The sequence below is a fragment of the Aotus nancymaae genome, unplaced genomic scaffold (genome assembly GCF_030222135.1).
Source record: "Aotus nancymaae isolate 86718 unplaced genomic scaffold, 86718_ANA_hifiasm-v0.15.2.pri h1tg000059l, whole genome shotgun sequence".
Lineage (NCBI taxonomy): Eukaryota > Metazoa > Chordata > Mammalia > Primates > Aotidae > Aotus > Aotus nancymaae.
The window spans coordinates 43,273,149-43,295,353 of record NW_026988473.1 but is presented as its reverse complement, the minus strand read 5'-3'; the positions used below and the strand labels follow the sequence as shown (position 1 = coordinate 43,295,353).

Below are 22,205 nucleotides of genomic sequence, written 5' to 3'. Positions count from 1 at the left end.
AATGGACCTGGCTAGAGCACTTCCCTATGGCTCCTCCGTCATGGGGCCTCTACTCCACACATCCTGAGAGACTGGACTCTTCCTTCCATGCTCAGGCTGGCGGGGACCTGCTGACTCTGCTGTGAGGCAGGGGGAGCACCCAGGATGGACACCTGCCAAAACATCATGCCTCGCCCCCTGCAGCACAAATACTCTCTCCCTCCTTTTCACTTCTTTCTCCAAACAACTAGAGCCACTGGGGGTGGCCCAGATGAATTCATGAGTGGTGATGGGGAACAAAGGCTCTGAACTCATATCAAAGGGCTTTAAACCCCGGCACTTACAAGCTGCGATTCCTTGCGCAAATCCCTCAAGGTCTCTGAGCTTTTGTTTTCTCATCTGTAAAATGGGTTGGGGAAATATCTTTATAGGGTTGTTGTGTGGATGGAAAGAGATGCTTAGCACAATGCCTGGCATACAGCAGGCACTCAACAATGTTAACCACAAGTATGTAAAGGAAGGAGAGGGGAAAGCCCTGCAAAATGACTGTCAGGGAAAGGGCTGCCCAGACCTCCAGTCTGACTTTCCCCTGTCCAGGTGAACTGATGGGCTCAGAAGCAACAGGCCCAGGCCAAGAACTCACTTCAGACTGGACCAGATGCTGGCCTCCTGGTCCAGGGCTCCCTCCTCATCCCGCCCTGCCTCTAATCACTAGATGCCCACATGGGGAGGACTTGGTAGGGGTGGTGCCAGAGCTTTCTGCCTGGCTGAGGGCCAATTTCACGTTGCCCTGGGCTTCCCTTTCTCTCCCTCTTAACGTGTCCAGTGACCAAAAGGGCAGTCCCAGTCTCTGTGCTGACACCAATTCTATGTGACCTGGAGTGAGCCCCAGCCCCTCAACAGGCCTGTTTCCTCATCTGTAGAGCTGGACTTTTCCCTATCTTACAGGTCTACAATTTCTCTGGCCAAAGCCCTGAGAGGCCAAAATCTAACTCTTCCTTTCCAGCCCCCCGAGGCTGGCATTGTGGTCTGTGCTGGTCCTCAGGCATCAGGTTGCCCTACTGAGGAGAGCAGGGGAGTCGGGGGCACAGTTCTGGTTCTAGAGATTTTAGGGAGACGGGGGTGGATCGCTCAGTCCCTACTGTAGTAGAGCCACTGAGGGCTGAGTTCCCAAAAAGCATCACTTTCCCACCTGCCTACCAGTCAGGACAGTCCCCCCAGCAGCCGCTTTGCCATTGGAAGGAAGCGTCAGAGGGTGGCACTGCAATCATCTCAGCACAGCAGGGAGGTCAGGGCTCAGAGCTAGGGAGGGGCGGGGAGCAGGCAGAGGCACGCCAGGCAGGGACTCTTACTTGGAAGGTGTTAGACAAAGGTGTAGTGGAGTCCGTTGGTTAAAGGGGGGTAAGGTGGCACCGTCCTGGAAGACAGGGGGCCTTTAGGCAGGAGGAGGGCCAGCTGCTGTGCTAGATGGGGCACACAGGAATTAAGCGGTGCGTTAGATTCATCAGCTGCTGCAGCACCAGATGCCCCATGTGGCAGGCTGGGGTGGCGTGGGCCCTGCTGCCCACCACAAAGGGCCTGGGCTTGAGGGTGAGGGACAGATCCATGGGGCCTGGTGGGGAACCAGATGGGTCAGCCTGCAGTTCCCGGATATGTTTCTGAGACGGAGAGAGGGATCAAGAGTGAGGAAAGGCCGCAGCAAAGATCATCCCTGAGTAGGGATGAGAAAGGCCCTGGGAACTGGCCGCAGCATGTTAGGGCTGGGGGTGCTCATTTGCTGGCAGTAAGGAGGCCGAGGATGGGAGACCCCCAGGGTTAGAGCAAGCAAGGCAAGAAGAGGGAATGGTATGGTTGGGGAGCCACCCCTGCTCGAACCCTCCCCATGAGGAGGAGCTCAAAAGCTGCTGAGAATGAGCCCCACGGTCATTAGAAGGAGAGGTCTGGATGAGCCATCTCCTGTGTCCCTAGTTCCAGAACGCCACACTGGTCACCTCTCAGCCCACTCAGCATGTGCTTGAAGGGACTGAGGACAGCAGGGACGTCAAGGACTCTGTGCAGGATCAGACTGTGGGGGACAGAGAACAGGCTTTGAATAAGACTATGGCTCCTCCCCTTGTTGTCAGTCACTCTGAAGCCACAGCAAAACTCTGATCCCCAGACCAGACTCCCCAGGGCCAGGTATTGGAGGGTCCTGCTGGCCCCACCCTTGGCCACTTCTAGACCTTTGGCCAGGGTTGGAGAATTGGTAGCAGCCATGACACCACTTCAGGCTCTATGGGTTCCCCCTCCCCAGAAGGAACACACCTGACCAGGAACACCACCGAGACACACAATGGCCTCTGCATCGAGAGAGAAATGGCACTAGGTGAATTGTGAAGGCACAAGGCACACACACACAGGCAGGTGAGCTGTGGGTGGAAGGAGGAGCCTGCAGTCTCCTTCCTGGCTGAGAGAAAGAACAGCCCTTTTATATACACACACACACACACACACACACACACACACACACACAGATGCAGACACACAGAGACACATACACAGCCACACATATAGACACAGAGACACACATACACACACACACACACACACACACACGTACGTGCACACTCTCATGCCATGGTTTTTCCAACTGGCCTGCAAAGTCCCACTTCCCAAGTCCTGTATTTTCTGGCACAGTATACTCTGACTAGGGGAACACTGGCTTTAGTTTAGAGACCAAGGCAGGGGTCCAAGCGAGGGCTGGAGGGGTCCCCTTCTGCCTTGCCCTGGCAAGAAATCCAAGTATCAACCACTTTCCTGCCCCCTTCTTCAAGAGGTCAGAAACCTTAACCCCTTGGCTCAGGGCCTTGAAAAATCCTGTTCTTAGCCCACAGTCTCAGAAGAAGTAGAGTAGCAGCACCGCTCCTCCTGGGACCTTCTTCCCCTGACACTTCTGAGCTTGGTCCCCGTTTGTCTCCCTCACTGTGTGGCCTGCCCCACCTTCCTTTCCAAGTCCTGTTGTGCTTATGGGATAGGATGCCCTCTGATCAGGGGAACACACTAATGACCCTCAACTACCATCCCTGCCACCTGATTTTCCACTGGTTCTGGAACAGGCCATGCTGGGCCCAAGCCCTGAGGTGCAGTGGGGCAGGATCCGGGCCTTGGGGGCTGGGCCATGGCCTTACCTGCCACCTGCTTGCTGCGCTGGGAGGCCTCAGAGGCCAGGGCATAGGAGATGTTGATGATGCGCTCCTGCTCTTGCAGCTTCAAGTCCAGGTCGGCCACACTGTTCCGGTCCTGGCCTGAGGTTGGCTGCAGGTTGCACACGCTGCGGGAGGGTTGGAAGCGGACAGTGGGCCCTCCTGCCCTGGGCATCAGCCTCAGGAGTGGAGGGTCTCCCTGGCCTGGAGGTTCGCAACATTTTGAGGGGGATCAGAAAAAAACTGTGGTACTTTCTCCCTAGACAAAGATACGTGCTTTTCCCCAAACACCCAAACAATCACAGCCTTGTTCCTCTTTTGGGAAGGCCGCAGACCTCAAGTTACCGGCTCCAGCTGGAAGCTCTTATTAAATTTAGACGCAAATAGCTAAGCCAGCTCTGAAAGGCAGGCTTACAAAAAGGTTAAATTTCTGGAGCTATTGAGGCTGAGGGGACAGGAAAGTCACTTCCAAGGTCCCAGGCTAGCATCCAGGGAAGTGGGCAATGCCTCTGGTGTCCTAGGGACAAGGCTGGGGTAATTGGCTCTGATCTACTGATCTGCATGAGGGTGCACAGGCCCAAATGCTGGGAGGACCATCACTGGAGCTGATTTCCAACTGTGTCCACTTCACAGCCATGCCTGGCTCCACTCTCTACACTTGCTAGGGTCACTTGGGACACAGAATTGGGGGTGAGAGCCCAGGACAAGAAGCCTCTACGAGGGTTGCAGGCCTTTCCACATGACCTAGGCAGGCTTCCTTGCTGATCTGCTGGTGATGTACCAGCCTGCCCCCTTCAATGAGCAGGGCTTACCTGAGATGAAGGTCTGGCAAAACACGCACCCCAGAGAGCCTGGCCCAGGGCCCACATGGTTGAGACACCACCCAGGGTCAGGGTGACCTGCCAGTACTTGAGCAAGTGAGGGCTGACCTTGACCGGGCGAGGATGTTGCGGATCTTCTCGGCTTTGCGGTACCGCGCTTGCAGCTCCTCAAGGCTGGGTGGCTCTTCGGGATCTAGCTCCACATAACGCTCAGGGATTGATACCTTCTCTGGTTTGGACAGCTGGGGAGAGGCGAGGAGGTGGCAGAGGGAGAGGCTCAGATGTCTGGCTTTAGGACTCGCTTCCCCCCTGCACACCCCGCCCTCTAAGATAGCAAAATTCATCAGCTGTGGAATCCAGCTTTGAACCTGAGTCCGACTCCAAAGCTTGTGTTCTTTCCATTCCACCAGACGACCTCCTACAGGCTGAGGGAAGGGAAGGGCAAAACAGCTAGCCTACAAGGTCTCAGGATAAAAAACGATCATCCTTAATGCCACCATCAAGGCCCTAAGTGATCTGACCCCTGATGACCTCTCCAGCCACTGATCAACCAGTCCCTCCAGTTCCCCACCCACAGTGCAGCCTCTGTTCCTTCAGTCTAGGAAGCTCTTCCTTCTGTTCCATTGACTCTTATCTTTTCAACCTCACTTTGAGAAGCCTTCTCTGATCCCCTCTGCCCCCTCACTTTCCGTTAGCCATTGTCTCCCTCTATCTAATACAGGGACTTAGTACTTAATAGCTCTCCAACTAATTCTCCCTGAATGGATGGATAATGGATAAATGAATGATTGACAGGTGGGTGAATGAAAGGATGTGAGGCTTTCTGTCCCTACAAAAGCTCTTCTGATCTAGACAGGAGGCAGCTATGCTGAATCTACTACTTGCTGGAGGAAAATGGCCCCAAATTCCATCTCACCAGCATCTCCCATGGACCTAGTGGTAAAAATGGCTTGGTGAAACCTCGCTTGGACTAAGAACACTAGAAGAAGTTTCGCATGCTCCAGGAACTTTTTCCTCCCTGAATTACAAAAGCATACTAAAATGGGATGGGTTGAAGCTCCCAAAAACAAGCTGAATCCAAACCCAGGGTAAACCTGGTCATGGATTTAAACCTACACGCAGCCCTTTCACTCTGCTGGAGATGGCAAGAAATAAGCTCTTCTCTGTTACTCCAATGAGGACAGCTTTAGAGGAAGGAAGCAGATTACATTGTAGCCAGAGGGATTTAGGTTAGAGATAAGGAAGATCTTTTTCCCTGTGCTGGCAGGCGATCAGGACACTACAGAACACACTTCTCCTGCCAAGGCAGCATGTGGGGACGTTTTTTGTGAATCTGAGAATGCACAGACCTTTGGCTGTTTCAGATGCCAAAAGAACAAGGTTTTGGGGGCAGGGGACCAAACTTGTTAACTCCTAGAGCCCCAGCAGACCCCAAAACTCAGCAACCCTACAGGCATCTATCTTATCCATACACTAGTCCTTTATTCCCAAAGACCATATATTGAGTCAGGTAGACACCACTGGCAAATCAGCTTGTGAATGGGCCTGGCCCTGCCTCTTAAGACAGCAGGAAGGCTCCAGAAGATGCAGGTCCTCCTCAGTACTCAGTCTCCTATCACACAGACCTGGGGGAAAGTTTTATTGAGGTCTAGCCTTAATCCATCCTTCATGTGGTGAGAACATTTTCTCTTATGCAGTTTCCAGGCATGCCAAGTCCCTGTACAAATGTTTTTGGTACATTTATGAGTCACAGTGTGATTCATTCAACACAGTCTTCATTCAGCAAAAATGTACCATGCACCCACTGTGTGCCAGGCCCTGTGCCAGGGGCTAAGTATACAAAGGTGAACCAAGCAGCCATAGACACTGCCCTGCAGAGCTTAGGAATAGCTTCGACATAGGCCACAGGAGACCATCTATGTCTTTAAGACGCTGAATGTGTCATCCCCTGAGTTCCCTTTCTCTCCCTTTGGGTAGAGACATTCTAGATGGGTAGAGATCCATCCAGGAGTTACTTGCTCTCCTAGGCCTGCCCTGTCATGATGCACGTGAGCCACAAGAGGGCAGCAGAAGAATTTGGACCAGAAGTCTGCACAGTCTCCGAGCTTCTATCATGGCTGGAAATTTCACCTGTGATTTTCAAACCTGCCCCCCATTTTCCTTCCCCTAGTCAGACTGCCCAAGTTGGCCTCACCAGCCAGTTGCAAAGCCAACCCCTGGTGCTGCAGGGAATATTTCCTAACAATAACAACTGCTGCTCATGTGCCTACTATGTAGCTTTGATTACTAAACCTCCTGAGAACATGTGGAGTCACTGAATCCTCTTCACAACCCACTGCACTGTTGAGGAAACTGAGGCTCAGAGAAGCCAAAATTACAATTTGCCCTAAATTACAGAGATAGATTTGAACCTTCACTGGAACGTCTGGCCTCCTTTCATTGCCTCAAGTTGCTATCCATCCATTCTCCTAGGCCACACTGAAGCTGAGCCATGTCCCTGTTCAGGATGATACCCCCCAAGTGGGAGGGTGGGTCAGGCTGGGAGCTTGAAGGCCATGTCTCCTGCAGGACATGAAGGAGGCACCTGCCCTCACCTCTCTGCTGATGTCCAAGTCATAGTCTTGGGGCTCCAGGTCCAACTCAGTGACAGGCATGGCCTGCACTTTCAACCAGCCATTCTCCTCCTTGTCCTTTCTTTCCCCTTGCACGACCCGTTCCAGCAACTGCAGGTCAAAGTCCTGCTCACGCTTCCACTGGCAACAGAACAAAAGGGTTAAATGTAGTGGCTTCCTGATTGCTGAAAGAGCATGGCTGGTCACCTTTTTCCATGAGGGCCTTTGGAAGATGGACCTATGATCCCCTTAGGGAAAAGCTGTATGTGCAATAGAGAACAAAGCCTCTGTCCCCTTCATATGGACTGTTCCAGACTGCTAAATGCTCTCTGATCTAAGTCCCCAGAAGTTTCAAACATACACCCTTGGGGAACAGGTCTAAGACTCATGACTTTAGGCTCGCAGTGGTCCCCAGGGAAATAGAAGGCTCCCAGAGAGGATGACCTCCAAACAACTTGGGACACAGCTCTAGAGAAGGGATTTGTCCCTTCCGCTCTCTACAGCTCGTGTAAACTTGCTGGTTCAGGAGACATATATCCCAGGCTCAGAATTAATGGAAAAACACGCCCTTCGAGGCCCTGCTAAGCAAGTGGAATAACCAAGGGTCTTTCTATTGGGAATTTCCACCAAGATAACATTCGTAGGTGGGGGATACCGTACTCACAGCAGGGATGGGGAAGTACAAGCAAGAGCAGCTTGGAGCCAATGAGGCAGACAAGCTGCTATATAAGACCCATGCATTTGAGATAGATGTTTTCTTTGAATTAGAAAAAAACCTAAATCATATAAAATTGAAATGCTAAATCAAATGGAATGTTTCCAAGGCTGTTCCACAGTATAACTTTGTAACAAGCTTCCCAAGAGGGAAAATCTAACCCATAAGATCCAACCATGACCGTCCAGCTCTGTGGTGGCTTCCTGTTGACCCAGGACCTGCATCCTCACAGGCCTTTGACTGCTGAGCAGGTTGTTGAGAATAGATCAGGCTCAAATCCTCTCTTCCCCTGAGCAGAACCAAAGCAGATGCTTATCTATCCCAGGCCATCTCCTCTATCCCATCCACCCACCTCAAAGCCCCAAATGGTCCTGATTGTCTTTGATGCCTCCTCAAGTCCTTCCAAAACCCCAAACCCAGAGCCATATTTACACATTTCACCCATTCATGCACAAGCTCTCAATAACGACTCCAAATCAATATAATCACTCTTAGGTGATGGTTTTCCAATTATTGCTTGAAAGGATTAGGCAATTGAAGTTCCAAGGATGAAAAAACCAATTTAATGATTCACAAAGAAAACACTCATTTCCTTACACGCTCACAAGTGCTCCAAATAGAGATAAGTCCTCATTTAAACCCAGCCTGATTGTTTCCACAAACAGGAAACATTCACTAGATTCTACAATGTATCCTGGGGAAGAACCACGCCAATCCATTATTATTAAGCAACATGTTTATTGGCGTTGATGCAGAGACTTACACAAGTCTTTTTTGAAGAGAAAAATTACAAGGTATTCAAGTTACGATTTTTAGATAATCTCCACATTTGAGACATCAAATTATAAAAGGTCAGTGTTACCCCATATGACATTTGTTTTAAAAGTGTGAAAGTTACCAGGTTTGCAGCTTTTAAAGATGTGAATGTCCTGGGTCTTACCCCTTTGGTTCGGAGCTAACAGCTGCAGAGAGGCCCTCTGAATACACAGTATATTTTGCTATCCCTTCAAGTTATTAAATACCAGAAACACAAAATATTTTCCATAAGAACTTGTGTGATTGGACTAGAGGAATTAAAATGGAACAACCTCAGCCTTGGTAGAATGTAGTCAAACATGCAATCTCTGAAGTCCCTGTCTACTGTCCAGGTGTAAGGCATGGATTTTTATAAATTCATAATACCCAAACCTCTGCCAATGACTGTGGTCTCAGGTAGCAGGTTGGCTCAGGCTTGCGGGGTGGCTTTTGGGACAAGTGAATTATGAGTCAGTAGGCCTGCGTGAAGAGGGCAGCAGAAAGGCACGTCACATCTGAGAACGCTCAATAGGCTATGGAGACAAGAACTGCTATTATAAGCCTGGTAACAAGTAGCACAGGCCAGTTAGAGCATGTTCAATGCAAATCAGAAGCTTCTGTAAACACAATCAGGCAGGATTAGAGAGGCAATGAGCGGTAACACTAAAAGCAAAAGAGCTTGTGCAATGAATTAGGGAAAGAACAATCAGGCTAGAGGTTTAGGAAAACATGGGATTTCAAACAACAGGGAAAAATCAAATGGAATGTTTCCAAAAGGGACCTCAGGTGACTGTGGACAGGGCACAGTGCCAGGAAGCGCCACTAGGGGGCAGCACAGGCCTCCCCAGCTCTCCCGGACACCCTGATGCCTCTGCACTGCAAAGCCCAGGGAGACCAGTGGCCCTTGGGAAGAGGGGCGCAGCCCGGTGCTCCATCGCCCTCCCAGAGCATCCGCTGGCAGGTTTGGGAGGCTGGTCGGTTTGCTTTTGCTTCTAATCAAATCATGTCACCATCTTCTTCCTCTCCTCTCTGAACCCTGTATTCCCACGTCCTGAATTCGGCTGAGATTCTGTACGCCTGCAAAGGGTGGCTGGGAGGACTGACTGGTATTTCCTCAGGCTCCTGAGCCTGTTTGATCCTCACTCCAGCTCTGGTTCAGGTCACCCTCTCACCAGGTGTTTGTCCAGCCTGGGTCGTGGACAAACAGTCCCGTGGGGTGTTCTCTGAAGCATCTAGGTCAAGGGACAGCTCGCTCACCGGGAGGTGTGATGTGCTTGTGTTTGGGGGACTCAGGGGCACTGGGCTTCCTGTCCCTGCCCACTCCTAACATACTGAGCCAAGATCTCCCGGGAGTGGCCGGCTGAGGTAGCGAGATGAGGGCAGGCTCGTCCTCTCCCCTTGGCCCAGCGTCCTCTTGCGCTCTCGGACCAGGGCCTTCTGGTGTCGCTTCATGCGCTCTAGCTGCTCCTCTGCACTCATCTTGCCCCGCTGGTGGTCTCCTGAGTACAGGCGCTCCAAGGCACTCTTGGGTCTCTGAGGAAGAGGAGGCACACAAGAGAGACACAGAATGGCTGGGCTGGGCACACAGGACAGCCACCCTCCAGCTGCATTCCCACTGTCTCTCTCTCTCTCTCTCTCTCTCTCTCTCTCTCTCTCTCTCACACACACACACACACACACACACACACACACACACACAGTCTCACAAACTTAGTTCTCTAGTAGGGTTCCTCTCGGCCTCAGAGAACTACTTACTCTAAGCAACATGATGCCCTCAGCCCTCAGGAGCTTTCTGAGCAGCACCCATTCTGCAGATGCAGACACTGAGGCTCAGGCCTGTCCAGTGAGGCCAAACTCAGGGTGCAGGCTTCTTGAGCTCCCTCCTGCCACACTGACAGGCCAGAGAGAAAGGCAGGATGCCCTCCTTGATGAGCAGTGGGTGACAGGGAGCTCAGGACAGGCTGAAGCCACCCTAGAGGACATCCCTGGGGCTCACGGGATAGCAAGTCACTGTCCCCCCAGAAGTCCCTCCCTCCACATGTGAAGAAGCAGGGAGCTCCTCGACAGCTCAAGACCACTCACAGGGAAGGTCGCCTTGCTGCTTTCCGCATTGAGACCCCTCCGGAGTGTGACATAGGGAGCAATGGTGGACGACTGCTGGAGTCTTGATGTGGACCCTGAGAGCCCTTAGTGAGGAAAGAGAAGGGCAAGCATGTTTGTGCTGGGGTGGGAGGGGCCCCGCTTCTCCCTCATCACCCCCCAATCTTACAGGGGGACCAAGAGCACCCACCCAATGACCCACCCTTATTTCTCTTCTTCCTCCCCAGGGCCTGGAAGACCAAGGTCCCCAAGAGAGGATAGGGGTGCCAACCCAGGGGTGACCTTTGTCCCTGATGGAGGGCAGTGTCCCTACAGATCTGTGGACCACCCCAGGCTTTCCTTACATGCAGAAGACTGGGCCGCCTGGCAGATGGAAAGGCTGGAGGGGAAGGAATGCCTTTCACTCCCTGATCCACTCTTAGGCACCCTGCACAACCCAACTTGGGGTGAGGAGGACAGTGAGAAGGACATTCAACTGGCGAGAAAGTGTTTAAAGAAAGGGCTCATTGAGTCTTAGAGTGGCACAAGAAAGAGAAGCACTCTGGAAGGCCCGAGATGGCCAAGCTGGTGGCAGCCACCCAGCGCCCCAGCCTGCAGGGTGCAGTGACTCCGGAGCCAGAGCACTGGGATTATCTTCTGGTTCCACCACTGATCAGCTAATTGGCAAATTATTTACTTTTTATGAGCCTTAGTTTCTAAGTCTCTAAAATGGGGATAACAGTACTTTCCTCATAGGATTGCTGTGAATATCATGTCAATATAAAGTGCTTAAACAGTGCCAGGCTTTCTAGTAACTGCTATTATCATTGTTCCTGGGGACAGATGTAACAACAGAGGAAGAGAATCAGGATGGAGGCCAGAGGAAGGCAGGCCAGGCCCTCCCTCTTGGCAGCCCAGAGCCCCCTGCCAGCTGCTGCTCACTCCTAGGCCTAGAGCTGTAGGCCGATGGGTATGAGGTACCAGCTGAGTGCTGAAAGCAGTGTGTTGGGATTCCCAGGGAAGTTTACCTCTGCCTGGCAGCGTCTGGTACCCGCTATCAGGGCCCACGAGTCCCAGGGAGGATTGGGCCATGTCCCCGCTGAGGGTCGCCAGCTCAGGCTCACTGACGTACGACCGCAGCTCCACCTGTGGGCAGAGTCCCAGGTGGTCACAGCTGCAGGTGTCACACCCTCTTCCCTCTCCCCACACGCAGAGTGGCAGCCCCAGGGCCCCCCTGCTCACTCTGGAGTCCCCGTTCACACACTGCCCCAGCTCCCGGTCTCGCTTCCTCTCGTCCGACTGCCGCTTGAGGCCCCGCACAGACGTGTGCCGGATGATGGTGGCCTCTCTGGGGAGAGGTGGCACGGCTGGGGGCTGGTCCTCTGGGCTGTAAAGCTCAGGGAGTGGGGGCCTGGGAGGTGCTTCATCTTCCTGCTGAGAAACAGAACCAGACCAGTGCCCAGTGAGATGGAGCTGAAGGGAGGGCTGCTAAGTGTGCTGCAACAGTCGGGGGTTTAAAGGGCAGGAACAGGTCACATCAGAGCCACAGAACATGACCCCCTCAGCCAAGGAGCATTCACATTTCCCCTGGAGGAGCAGTGAAGAAGGGACACACCTCTGCTCCTCTCTCCCCTCAGATGTGCACAGTTTCTGTTCCTCAAAGTGATATCTGTATAACTGTGTCCCGAAACCCAGGACTCAGGTCTCCTGGGTCTATGCCCTTGGTGCTGTGCCAAGCTGCTCCCTCCATTCATCTGGAGTGCACATCACAGGCAGGCCGCTAACCCTGCCCAGACTTCCATGCTTATGACAGCACCACCTACCTGGAAAATAAACATCTACCCACTCAGCAGTGTGGTCAGCCCGAGCCGGCTCACTGGCCCTGCACCAACTCTGGATCCTTCAGCAGGGTGGAGACCCGAACAAGGACAGAGGCTACATCTTCCTGGCCTTTCCATCAGAAATGTGCATGGTTACAAAATAACTCCTCCTTCCTGACTCAGGCAGAACAGGTGGTCAGGATGAGTGACTCACTGCTTACCATGCAGCTCATTGCCTAGAATGTGATGAATGCAAGTGTTTTCCTTGAAACTCCCTGTCCCAAGTGCTCTGTGAGGGCTGTGGTTCCTCCACATATCAACAGACTGGCCCTGGCTGCCATGAACACCCACTCGCGGGGCTAATGACCATCACACCCTCCACCTCCTAAATTCCCTTTTTCTTAGTCTAATTTGGTTTTGTTTTTAAGAATTTCCCAGAGTTCAGGAAAGGGCACTCCAAAGCAAAGGTTTATCAACAATCTTCTAAAGCAACACACTTCACTGACGTGTGAAAGTTACTGGTTCTCCGAGGATCCAGCTTCCAATCCTGGTAAGACATCTGAATCACCCATTTCTAAAAAGCCCCCCAGAAAGATAAACACAAAACATTGATTGCCTTTGACTGAATGGAATGTCTGGAGACAAAGGGTGGGAAGGAGACATGCTTTTATGTACTTTTTAATTATCTTTCCTTCTGTATCCTTTGAGAATATTATCTATTTTTAAAAAGACATTAAACTCAAAAAATTAAGCCAAATAAAAATGAACTATAGCCATATGCAACAATGTGTATAAATCTCACAAACACGATGTTGAAGAAAAGATCCAGGATACAAAAAGAGTATATAATTATATACCAGCATAATCACAGTGTTTAGGAATGTCAACACAGGTACTAAAACTTAAAAAAAAAAAAAAAAGGCAAGGGGATTATTATCCAAAAAGTCAAGATCGTGGTTCCTTCTGGCAGACAGGGAGCAGCTTGGCCTGGGAAAGAAGTCACCGGCTTCTGGTTGCTGGCAGTGTTCTATTTCTTAGTCTAGGTGTTGGTAGAAAACAGGTGTCCTCTTTATTATTATTTGTTAAATTATATAATCCTGTTTTATGTCATTTTCAAAATGGGTATTATTGTTTCACAAATACAAATGGGTTTTGTTTTGTTTTGAGACAGGGTCTTGCTGTATTGCCCAGGCTGGAGTGCAGTTGTGTGATCACAGGTCACTGCAACTTCAAACTCCTGGGCTCAAGTGATCTTCCTGCCTTTGCCTCCCCAGTAGCTGGGACTACAGGCACGCACCACCACGCTCATCTTTAAGTGTTAAAAACAAGCAAATAAAAAAACAAATGGGGAAACTGGCAAATATACATATATTCCTAGGAGAGAGGACCTCTCCTGGTGACCCCAATGCTCACCCAAGCTGAAAAAGCCCTGCCTGAGAGCCAAAGATGACCATGCTGAGGAGACGCCTCTGTGACCATCTATAAAAAGGAAACTGAGGAAGCTCAGAGAAGGGACTGACTTGCCTGAGGATACAATGAGAGAATCAGTCCCAGATTCCGGGTGTCCCAGCTCCTACACCAGAGCCTTTTCCCCCGTTCCCTGTCCCAGCTGGCAGCATCCTGCTCTATGTCAGCAGCCATCTGCTCCAGACATTCCTGCTGTTTGTTTTGGTATTTTCTACCTTCTATTTTAGGGCCAGAGCTCCAGTCCACTTCTTGGATCTGGAATTGGGAAGGAGATCTCAAGATGTTGAAATCCACAGTGACTCTCTGGCTGGGTGCTGCGCCACACTCTGAGTCCAGCTCTGGACCCTGGGCCATGGCTGGAAGCAGGTAGATGGTGAGGACCAGGGTACCAGAACTCATGTGTTTTACCCAGCACTGTGCACTGACCTCATCAGAGGTCCAGGCACACGTGGTGCCCAAGTGAGTCTCCTCCAAGCCTTTGTTGGTAAAAATCTGGAGGCCCCCATTCTGAGGTCCACTCTGTTATGGCTTCCCTGCACTGGGACCAGCTTCCTTGTGTTCTCCAGCCAACTCTGGCCTGGCCTTGGAAGCATGACCACATCTCCTGTTTCCTTAAAGTCTCCTGCATTCCCAGACGCTGCCAAGAGCTTGGCCCCTTTCTATTCTAGGCAAATCAAGGTGCTGGCCCAGTCAGCACAGAGGCCACAGACCAGATCTGGGACCAAAGGCCCAGTTAGATGATAGATGGCACAGAATAAGAGAAGGGCCAGGAAATGTGATTGGATTCACTAGTTAGCATGGCGATATTGAGCCAATGTCAATAATTTAGGCTTTAATTTTCTTCTCTGTGGAATGGGGATATTGCCCTGCCTGTGTATACTCCGTGAGGTTATTTTAAACATCAAAGCATCCTCACCACCCAGCCCAGTGCTCAGCGGCAGGTGAAGGGAAGGACACTTTTCCACTGGAGTGAGCTAACTGCCCACAGGCTGTGTAACTGCAGGAGAGCCCCCCGCAGATTTGCACAGAGGCTTACATGGGGACAGCCTTGCCCACAGCCACACACCTCTCTGCACAGTGCAGACCACAAACTCCACCCTCCTCAGCATAGTCACTTCTTGGTGGGCTTCAGTTTTCCCAACTGCAAAATGGGAGAGTTTGGTTACATCATCTTTCAGGGGTCTTCCAGTTCTGATAGTCTAAGACACAACAGTAGGGAAATACTACTTTTTAACTGCTTTTGACTACGAACTCCTTTAGGACACCAGCTGGGTCCCTTTCCCCAAGTTTTCCCAGGAGCTTCTCTCCCAGGAGAAGGTGATCTGAGGACACACAGGAAACAATGGCGTTCAGCTCTGAGACATCACAACTTACAACTTTGGGCTTCGTCTTAGTTGGTGACTGAAGAGGGGATGTCACTTTCCTCAGCTGGGGTGGGTGAGGTCGGTACGGCATGTAGGTTTGCAGCTGGGGGAAGAGTCGAACTTCCAGAGGGGTCCGCACAGGGCTGGTGGGAGGACTGGGCTGTAGGGGTGGCTTGTTCTCAGAAGTTGAGAGTGAAGGCACAGGCGGGTGAGGAAGCAAAGGCACCGTTTTTCTCTCTAAGGGGCACAGAAGAAAAGCATGGGATGGAACCAAGAGCCCCTTCCTCGGAAGGGGGAGTGGGACGAGTGGAGTGACTTAGCGCCTCAAAGACCCAACCTCCCCAAAGGCCATCCCACCCACCTGGTTCCCAGCCTTCCACCCTCTCCCCACCACCCCTCCCACCCAGACCCCCCTGCACCCAGGAAGATGAACAGCTCACCTGGATTTTTGACCGACTCCACAAGGATTCTGAAGTTCTCTTTATTTGCACTCAGGCCTGCAATGACATCTTCAATTCTCCATAGATCTTTCTGTATCTGCGATTTCTCCTGAGGAAGACAAAGTGGTGGGTTTGCCTTCTTAGCTCCTTACAAGGAGTTTCTTCTTAGGACTTATCCTAACATTTCAGACAGAGCCCCCTGCCCTGGGGGGCAGCATCCCCTCTGGAAACCCCGCTAGTGTTAGAGCCAAGTCTGTTTCACAGCTTCCTAGGGAAGCATAGATACAGAAAATGCCCAAGATGCAGGGAGAAATTTCAGAGTAGCTTTCACCAGTCCAGCTTGCCTACCTAATTTAAAAATAGACTGCCGTAAACACTGTGCCATTCCACTAAAATACTGTATGACGTACTTAGAGTAGTCAATTTCATAGAGACAGGAAGTACAACAGTGGTTGGCAGGGGTGGGGAGAGGGAAGAATGAAGAACTATTTAATGTGTATAGAGTTTCAGGTATACAAGATAAAAAGTTCTGGAGATTGGGCGCACAAAAATGTGAATATACTTAACACCACTGAACCGTATACTTAAAAATAATTGAGATGAGCCAGGCACAATGGCTCCTGTCTGTAATTCCCACACTTTGGGAGGCCAAGGTGGTGGAACACTTGAGTCCAGGAGTTCGAGACTAGCCTGGCCAACATGCGAAACCCTGGCTCTACTAAAAATACAAAAACTAGCTGAGCATGGTGGCAAGCTCCTGTAATCCCAGCTACTCAGAGGCTGAGGCACAAGAATCACTTGAACCCCAGAGGCAGAGGTTGCAGTGAGCTGAGATCACACCACTGCACTCCAGCCTGGAAAAGAGACCCTGTCTCAACAAAATAATAATAATAAAGATGGTAAAATTTATGTTCTGTGTATTTTACCATAAATTTTTTAAAGGCACTGTCTTATGTAACCATGGCAGAAGGAAAGGCAAGGACTAGAGTTTACACCATCTCTAGGATATGAAAAACACTTTTTAAAAGTCAGAGCTGAACCTGAGATTTGAGGTTTAGTTAAAAATACAGTGTGGAATGGAATATTAGTTGGCAATAAAAAGGAATGAAGTACTGATACATGCTACAACAAGGATGATCCTTGAAAACACGTGAGAGAAAGAAGCCAGTCACAAGATGCCACATGTTATATGATTCAATTTATGAGAAATGTCCAGACTAGTCAAATCAGTAGAAACTGAAAGAAGATTCGTGTTTGGCTAGGGCAGAGGGGACGTTGTGGGGAAGGGAGTGACTGCTAATGGATACGGGGTTTCTGTTGGGGAATAATGAAGTGTTATAAAATTGATTATGATGACGGCAATGCTGTGAATATACTAACAACCACTGAAATGTATGCTTTAAAACAGTGAATTTATTATTTTATTTTTTAGAGACAGGGTCACTTTGTTTTTAACTGCTTGTGACTAAGGACTCCTTTAGGACTCTGGCTGGGTCCCTTTCCCCAAGTTCTCCCAGGAGCTTCTCTCCCAGGAGAAGGTGATCTGAGGACACAGAGGAAACAATGGCGTTCAGCTCCGAGACATCACAACTTTGGGTTTCGTCTTAGTTGGTGACAGCTCATTGTAACCTCAAACTCCTGGGCTCAAGTGATCCTCCTGCCTTGGACTCCCAAGTAGCTTAGACTACCGAAGCATGCCAACATGCCTAGCTAGTTTTTCTTTTTTCTTTCTTTCTTTCTTTTTTCTTTTTTTTTTTTTTTTTTTTTTGGTATTTGTAGAGACAGGGGTCTCATTATGTTGCCCAGGATGATCTTGAACTACTGGCTCCAAGTGATCCTCCTGCCTTGGCCTCCCAAAGTGCTGGGATTATAGCCATGAGCCACCATGAGCCACCGTGACCAGCCAAAAGGGTTAATTTTATTGCATGTGAATTATATGATAAAGCTGTTAATTTTTTTTTAGTATGAGTACAATTTTTATGTGTCAATTAAAAAAATAATAAACTCCAAAGAATACATATCTACATACAATGAGGAAGGACCTAGGCTATACTATCATGTGCATTCTGACAAGTGGCAACCAAAATTGAATGGGAAGAGGATCTAAAAGAGGTGTGGAGGGGTCTGATGTGATTAAGGGACTATGCCATCTCTTGATGGGGTTGTTTAAACATCAAATGTAGTATTCTCTTGACTTTTAAGTTATAATTGGGGAAAGAGAGCCTTGGTCCCACCCCATGGACTAAAATAAAGGCAGGCTTCCCACCCCATCTCCTCTCAAGGCACCCAGCTACCCATCAACTGGAAGAGTTCTCACACTGCATGAGCCTCAAGGACCTGCCCGATACTGCTCCTTGATCCATCCCCTACAGGGCCTGGCATTTAACAGTTCTCAGTGCATACATGCCACATGAGTAAAGGACCAGTCATGTAAAATTCCCTGAGCAAATACTTTCCAACAGCCATGACAACAGATGTCCAAAGCCTCCTGACCCAAGGGGGCTCACAGTTCTCACTCTCTCTCAACCCCTCCAACATAAAGCACATCCTCGGGTCTGAAGCAAATAATGGGCTTGATTCTCAGCTCCATGCCAATGCATGAGCATCCTAAAACAGACAGGTATATTACTGAGCCCAGAGCATGTGTGTGTAGGAGGATGATCTCTAGGGCCGAAGTCCCCAAGCTGAGTGTTGGGAACAGGTAAAGAAAGGAATAAAATGCAGTCCTCTTCCTCCTCCAGAGCTCCCTGGCAAAGCCCCCCTGTCAGCCACTCTCTTGCCCTCCTTATGCTTTTCTGTCACCCCTGCATGTGAGAGAAAATCAGAGAGCAGAGAAGAAAAAAGGCTGGGGAGTCCCTATCCTTCTCCAAGGGTGATAGAATTTGGGGCCTTCATAATGAGGGGAGGTTTTGGGAAACAAGGGAGTGGAATTTCATTCCTGCCTCCTTGCACCAAACTGGTCAGAAAGGCTCCTATGTGCTGCTTTCAGCAAAGCCTTGAACTCACTGTTTTAGCCTTGACTGAAAAGGCTATTTTCCTGGAGCCAACCAGGCTACAGGGAGGCAAGTTTCTAAGCCCTGTTACTGAGAATCTGCATATAGGGCTGCAAGTGTATCTGCAGTGCTGATGATTTATCTAGGGCTCTAGCAGCCTGCTTGGCCTAGGATGACACCAAAGAAGCTAGCACAGTGCCTGCTCAAAGCAGGGCTTTGTAAGCTTCCCAGGTCACTGCACCACTTAGGGAAAGTGTGAGCAGTGCCGCAGGCAAGGTGAAAATCAAGCTGCAGGCTCCAGGCTGGCGTACCTGAGAGGAACTCACGGGGCTGAGTTCTCCAGGGAGTCTGTGACAAAGACCTGTCACAGTGTTCTATTTGCTTTTTGGAGGGAAGGGGAAAAAAAGGGTTCTGGCCTGCTCTTTGTTTAATCATCATGATATAAGGCATGGTAGAGACACAAGTGGTCAAAAATCATATGAATAGATGTTTCACCTGCTAATAACTAAATAAATGCAAATTAAAACAAGATGTCATTTAGTAGACAGGCTAGACTAGAAAGATTAATTACAAATGCTGACAAGGATGTGGGCAAATAGGTTCATTACTTTCATTTGCTGTGGGTGGGAAGGTAAACAGATGCAGCCCTTTAGAAGGTGGCTTGGCATATCCATCAACTTTTAAGATGTAAACTCATTTCAACCCCAGCAAGTCCATTCCTAGGAGCCTATCTTAGATACTTGTAAACAAGCATGAAAAGGTAGTTACATGAATCCTAACCATAACACCATTTATAAAAACAAAACACTGAAAATAATTAAATGCTATCAGAAAAGGAATAACTAAATAAAGCAGGAAACACCCAGACTATGAAATAGTATGTAACAGTCAAGAAGAATGAATTTAATTTTCTTAGACTGGTGCTACCCAATACACCTTTCTGAGATGATAGAAACCTATAATCTTCACTGCCCATGACAGTAGCCAATAGCCACATGTGGATATGGAGCACTTGAATGAGTCTGGTTAAAATGAGGATACATTTTGAATTTCAGTTATTTTAATTAATTTATATTTTATTGGGCAGCATAAATTTGGGGTTAACTTTTTTGGAAAAATTTCCATGATTTCAGGTTATGACAAAAAAGTGAGTTGCCAAATAATGTCCAAGTGTGACCCTCTTCAAGTAAGCCTTTTACCTGCTCCCACCCCTGAATAAATCATGATTCTGTGCATGTGCATATTTTTGAAAATGCATAGAAAATGGTCTAGAAAGCAACGTTAACAGACAGCACTGATGGCACATAGGTAGAGTGATGGAGGGGCAGAAAGGGAGGGGGGAAGAGGAGCTTTTATGTCATTTTTTGGTTTTGCTTCTTATTGTTTTGGCATTTTCAAAGACACTTATTCATGTATCATTTGTGTAATTACAGAAACAAAAAATGAAAAGCTAAAAAAAACTACTATATTTAAAATAAAGGAAACAAAATTACTGCTAAAAAAAATCAGATCACTGAAGTCCAAGAAAATAGGTATACCAGGGCGGACAGTTTTAGGAACTCATAAGCAGAAAAAATTGAAGGACTTTGTCAACAGTATTCACCTAGTATTTTGAAGTCATTATGGTAAGTGCTGGGGCTACAAAAAAGAGGAGTGAAATGTTAGCCAGTGTGGATGAAGAGAAGTTATGGGAGGGAAACAACCCCAACAGCAGCAGAAGACAGGCAGGTGCTGGGGAGAGTCTTGCAGGCCAGCTCTGAGCCACAGGCAAGGGTCTCCTCCATGTGGTCCTAGGCAGGACTCTCTGGGAACCATCTCTGCATGAACAGAGGGACAGCAGGGCCCTGGGAAAAGCCTCAGGGCCCACATACCTAAACCTCCTCCAGAATTTCCTTCAACTTTCTAGGGTGAGGCTAATGTCTGGAGAGTCAACATACTCATTAAATCACTTAAACGAAGAGCCTTAGTTAGAACTAGCTCATCAATTAGCAAGGCCAGCACCAAAAGTGGCCCAGCACGGTGCCTCATACACAGGAAGCCTCAAATTAATGCTTGCTGAATTCAAACACACTTATGTCAGGGCCCTGAAAGGAGAAGATATAGATCTTAAGTGAGCTGAGACAAAAACAGGTTACTTTCCACTTAAAGAATTGTGAAGGTGGGGTGGAAACCTGGTTAAGCACCACAGTGGGGGAACACTGGGCAGCTAGGAACACAATATGGAAGAAGAAAAACCACACAGGGCCTTTCACTGTCTCCCTTCTAGGGGACAGAGGCAGCTATCAGTGGGGTGGCCTGATTTTTTAAGGGTAAAGAGTCAGGGATCTAAGGCCACCTTTCCTGAGTGTACGGGGGTCACAGAGATGGGTATCACCCAGCCTGGCCTCCAGAAATGCAGATGACTGCCTGGACACCAGAATGCCTCAAAGAACAAAATTCACACTGTCTCCCTCTGGTAGAGGTGTGATAACATCTATCTCCAGGAATCAGAGGAGGGAAGGGGTAGATGCTTCCTGCTGCTGTCTAAGCAATGAGCTAGCAGCCTAAGATGGCGCCAAGAACTACGGGAACACGGATCACTCTGTGATCATGATCACCCTAAATGATCAGAAGTAAAGCCCTTTTTAAAACACCCAAGAGCTTGTCTTTGAGAGCAAAGAGGCGAGGGGAATGGGGTGAGGCTTCTCATCACAGCCTGGCTCGGGGAAGGGATCCTCAATAGCTCCTTTACAGGGGTGGAGCATCTGGGGCGGAGAGGGAAAAGGCCTCTGAGCAGTGCCCACAGCCCCCACAGGTGAAGGCTCTTGGAAAAAAACAAGAGCTCGAAGGGATGGACAAGTATCAGGTCACCTGGAAAAAAAAGGCTCTTCTGTGTTGCTCCTGCAGGGTCTGCTTCAGCTGTTCCACATCATTCTCCAACTTCAGGTATTCATTCCAAGCATTTTCCATCTCCTGTTGGCCAAGAAAATGCTTCCAGTTCTGTTATCCCCTGCCCCTCGGGAGGCCTCATGAGCACCTGTACTCCTGACCATGCTTACCTAGCCAGGGGAGGAGGGAAGGAGACCTGGCAGGCCTCAGGCAGGCCTGGTGGGACAGAGACAGGAGCAGGAAGAAGCATGGCATCCTCTCATTTGTGCTCTGACCCTGGTCACCTGCACTGTCCCCTCTTCCACCCTCAGGATGCTTTCTGGACTGTACCACAACAGACTGACAAGTGAAAAAGCGGAAATTCTGACATCTTAGAATCAACTGCACACAGATCAGGGAACAGCCTTGCAGGGAGCTCTGAGGAATCTGGCCCACTGGATGTCACTGGCCTTCAAGAGTCGCTGTGGTAAGCAGCCTAAGGCACACATGCAGGCAGACATGTCACCCCCAGACAAGGTCATCTACTGTCAGCAGGCAGTTCTGCTACTGGAGAAGCTCTGCTATTTCAGGACTCTTATCTCTGGACACCAACTCAACTACATCTTGGGAGGTGGGAAAAGCAGCGCCTCGCCCAGCCCGTTCCCGAGGAAGACGGGTCTGCCACCCTCTACGCACAGTGGACTCTCTGGAGATCTCAGCTCGGATATGGACCAGGTCCTCCTGCAGCAACTTCTGCTGGTAGGCAATCTTCTCCAAGTGCTGGGGCTGGTCTCGGTACTGCTCCATCTGTCTGTGCAATACCTCCAGCACGGATTCTAGCTGGTCCTACACCAGGAAGGGTCAGAGAGCAACAGGATAGGATAGTCCCCAGAGACCTCCCCATACCACACCAGGAACCAAAGCTACTGGACCTAACCAAGGCTGAAGGGACCAGTGCTGAGCTGTGGGCCCACAGTCAGGGATTCTGATGCCAGCTCTGACTCTGTCTAGGGAAAAGTACCTAGACAGAAAAGTAACAGCTCTGTGGCCTCAATTTCATCATCTATAAACTGGGAATACAGCTGCCTAAC

The 22,205-nt window shown here is 49.6% G+C and overlaps 1 protein-coding gene across 2 annotated transcripts in view; it reads right to left on the bottom strand.

The window, feature by feature from the left end:
- PLEKHA7 (pleckstrin homology domain containing A7) overlaps nt 1-22,205 on the bottom strand; it is a 239,740-nt gene that overhangs the window by 2,251 nt on the left and 215,284 nt on the right. Inside the window, exons 16-27 of one of the 2 annotated variants that reach the window (XM_064365136.1) lie at nt 21,811-21,960; nt 21,118-21,219; nt 15,275-15,383; nt 14,845-15,071; nt 11,426-11,617; nt 11,212-11,329; nt 10,187-10,290; nt 9,437-9,637; nt 6,577-6,735; nt 4,091-4,224; nt 3,147-3,289; nt 1,332-1,442 (exon numbers count right to left, since the gene is read on the bottom strand). In XM_064365136.1, coding sequence (XP_064221206.1) covers nt 1,342-1,442; nt 3,147-3,289; nt 4,091-4,224; nt 6,577-6,735; nt 9,437-9,637; nt 10,187-10,290; nt 11,212-11,329; nt 11,426-11,617; nt 14,845-15,071; nt 15,275-15,383; nt 21,118-21,219; nt 21,811-21,960 — 1,740 coding nt within the window. In that variant the 3' untranslated portion in view covers nt 1,332-1,341. The remainder of the gene's footprint in view (nt 1-1,331; nt 1,443-3,146; nt 3,290-4,090; nt 4,225-6,576; nt 6,736-9,436; nt 9,638-10,186; nt 10,291-11,211; nt 11,330-11,425; nt 11,618-14,844; nt 15,072-15,274; nt 15,384-21,117; nt 21,220-21,810; nt 21,961-22,205) is intronic. The other variant, XM_021675168.2, reaches the window with a different exon arrangement.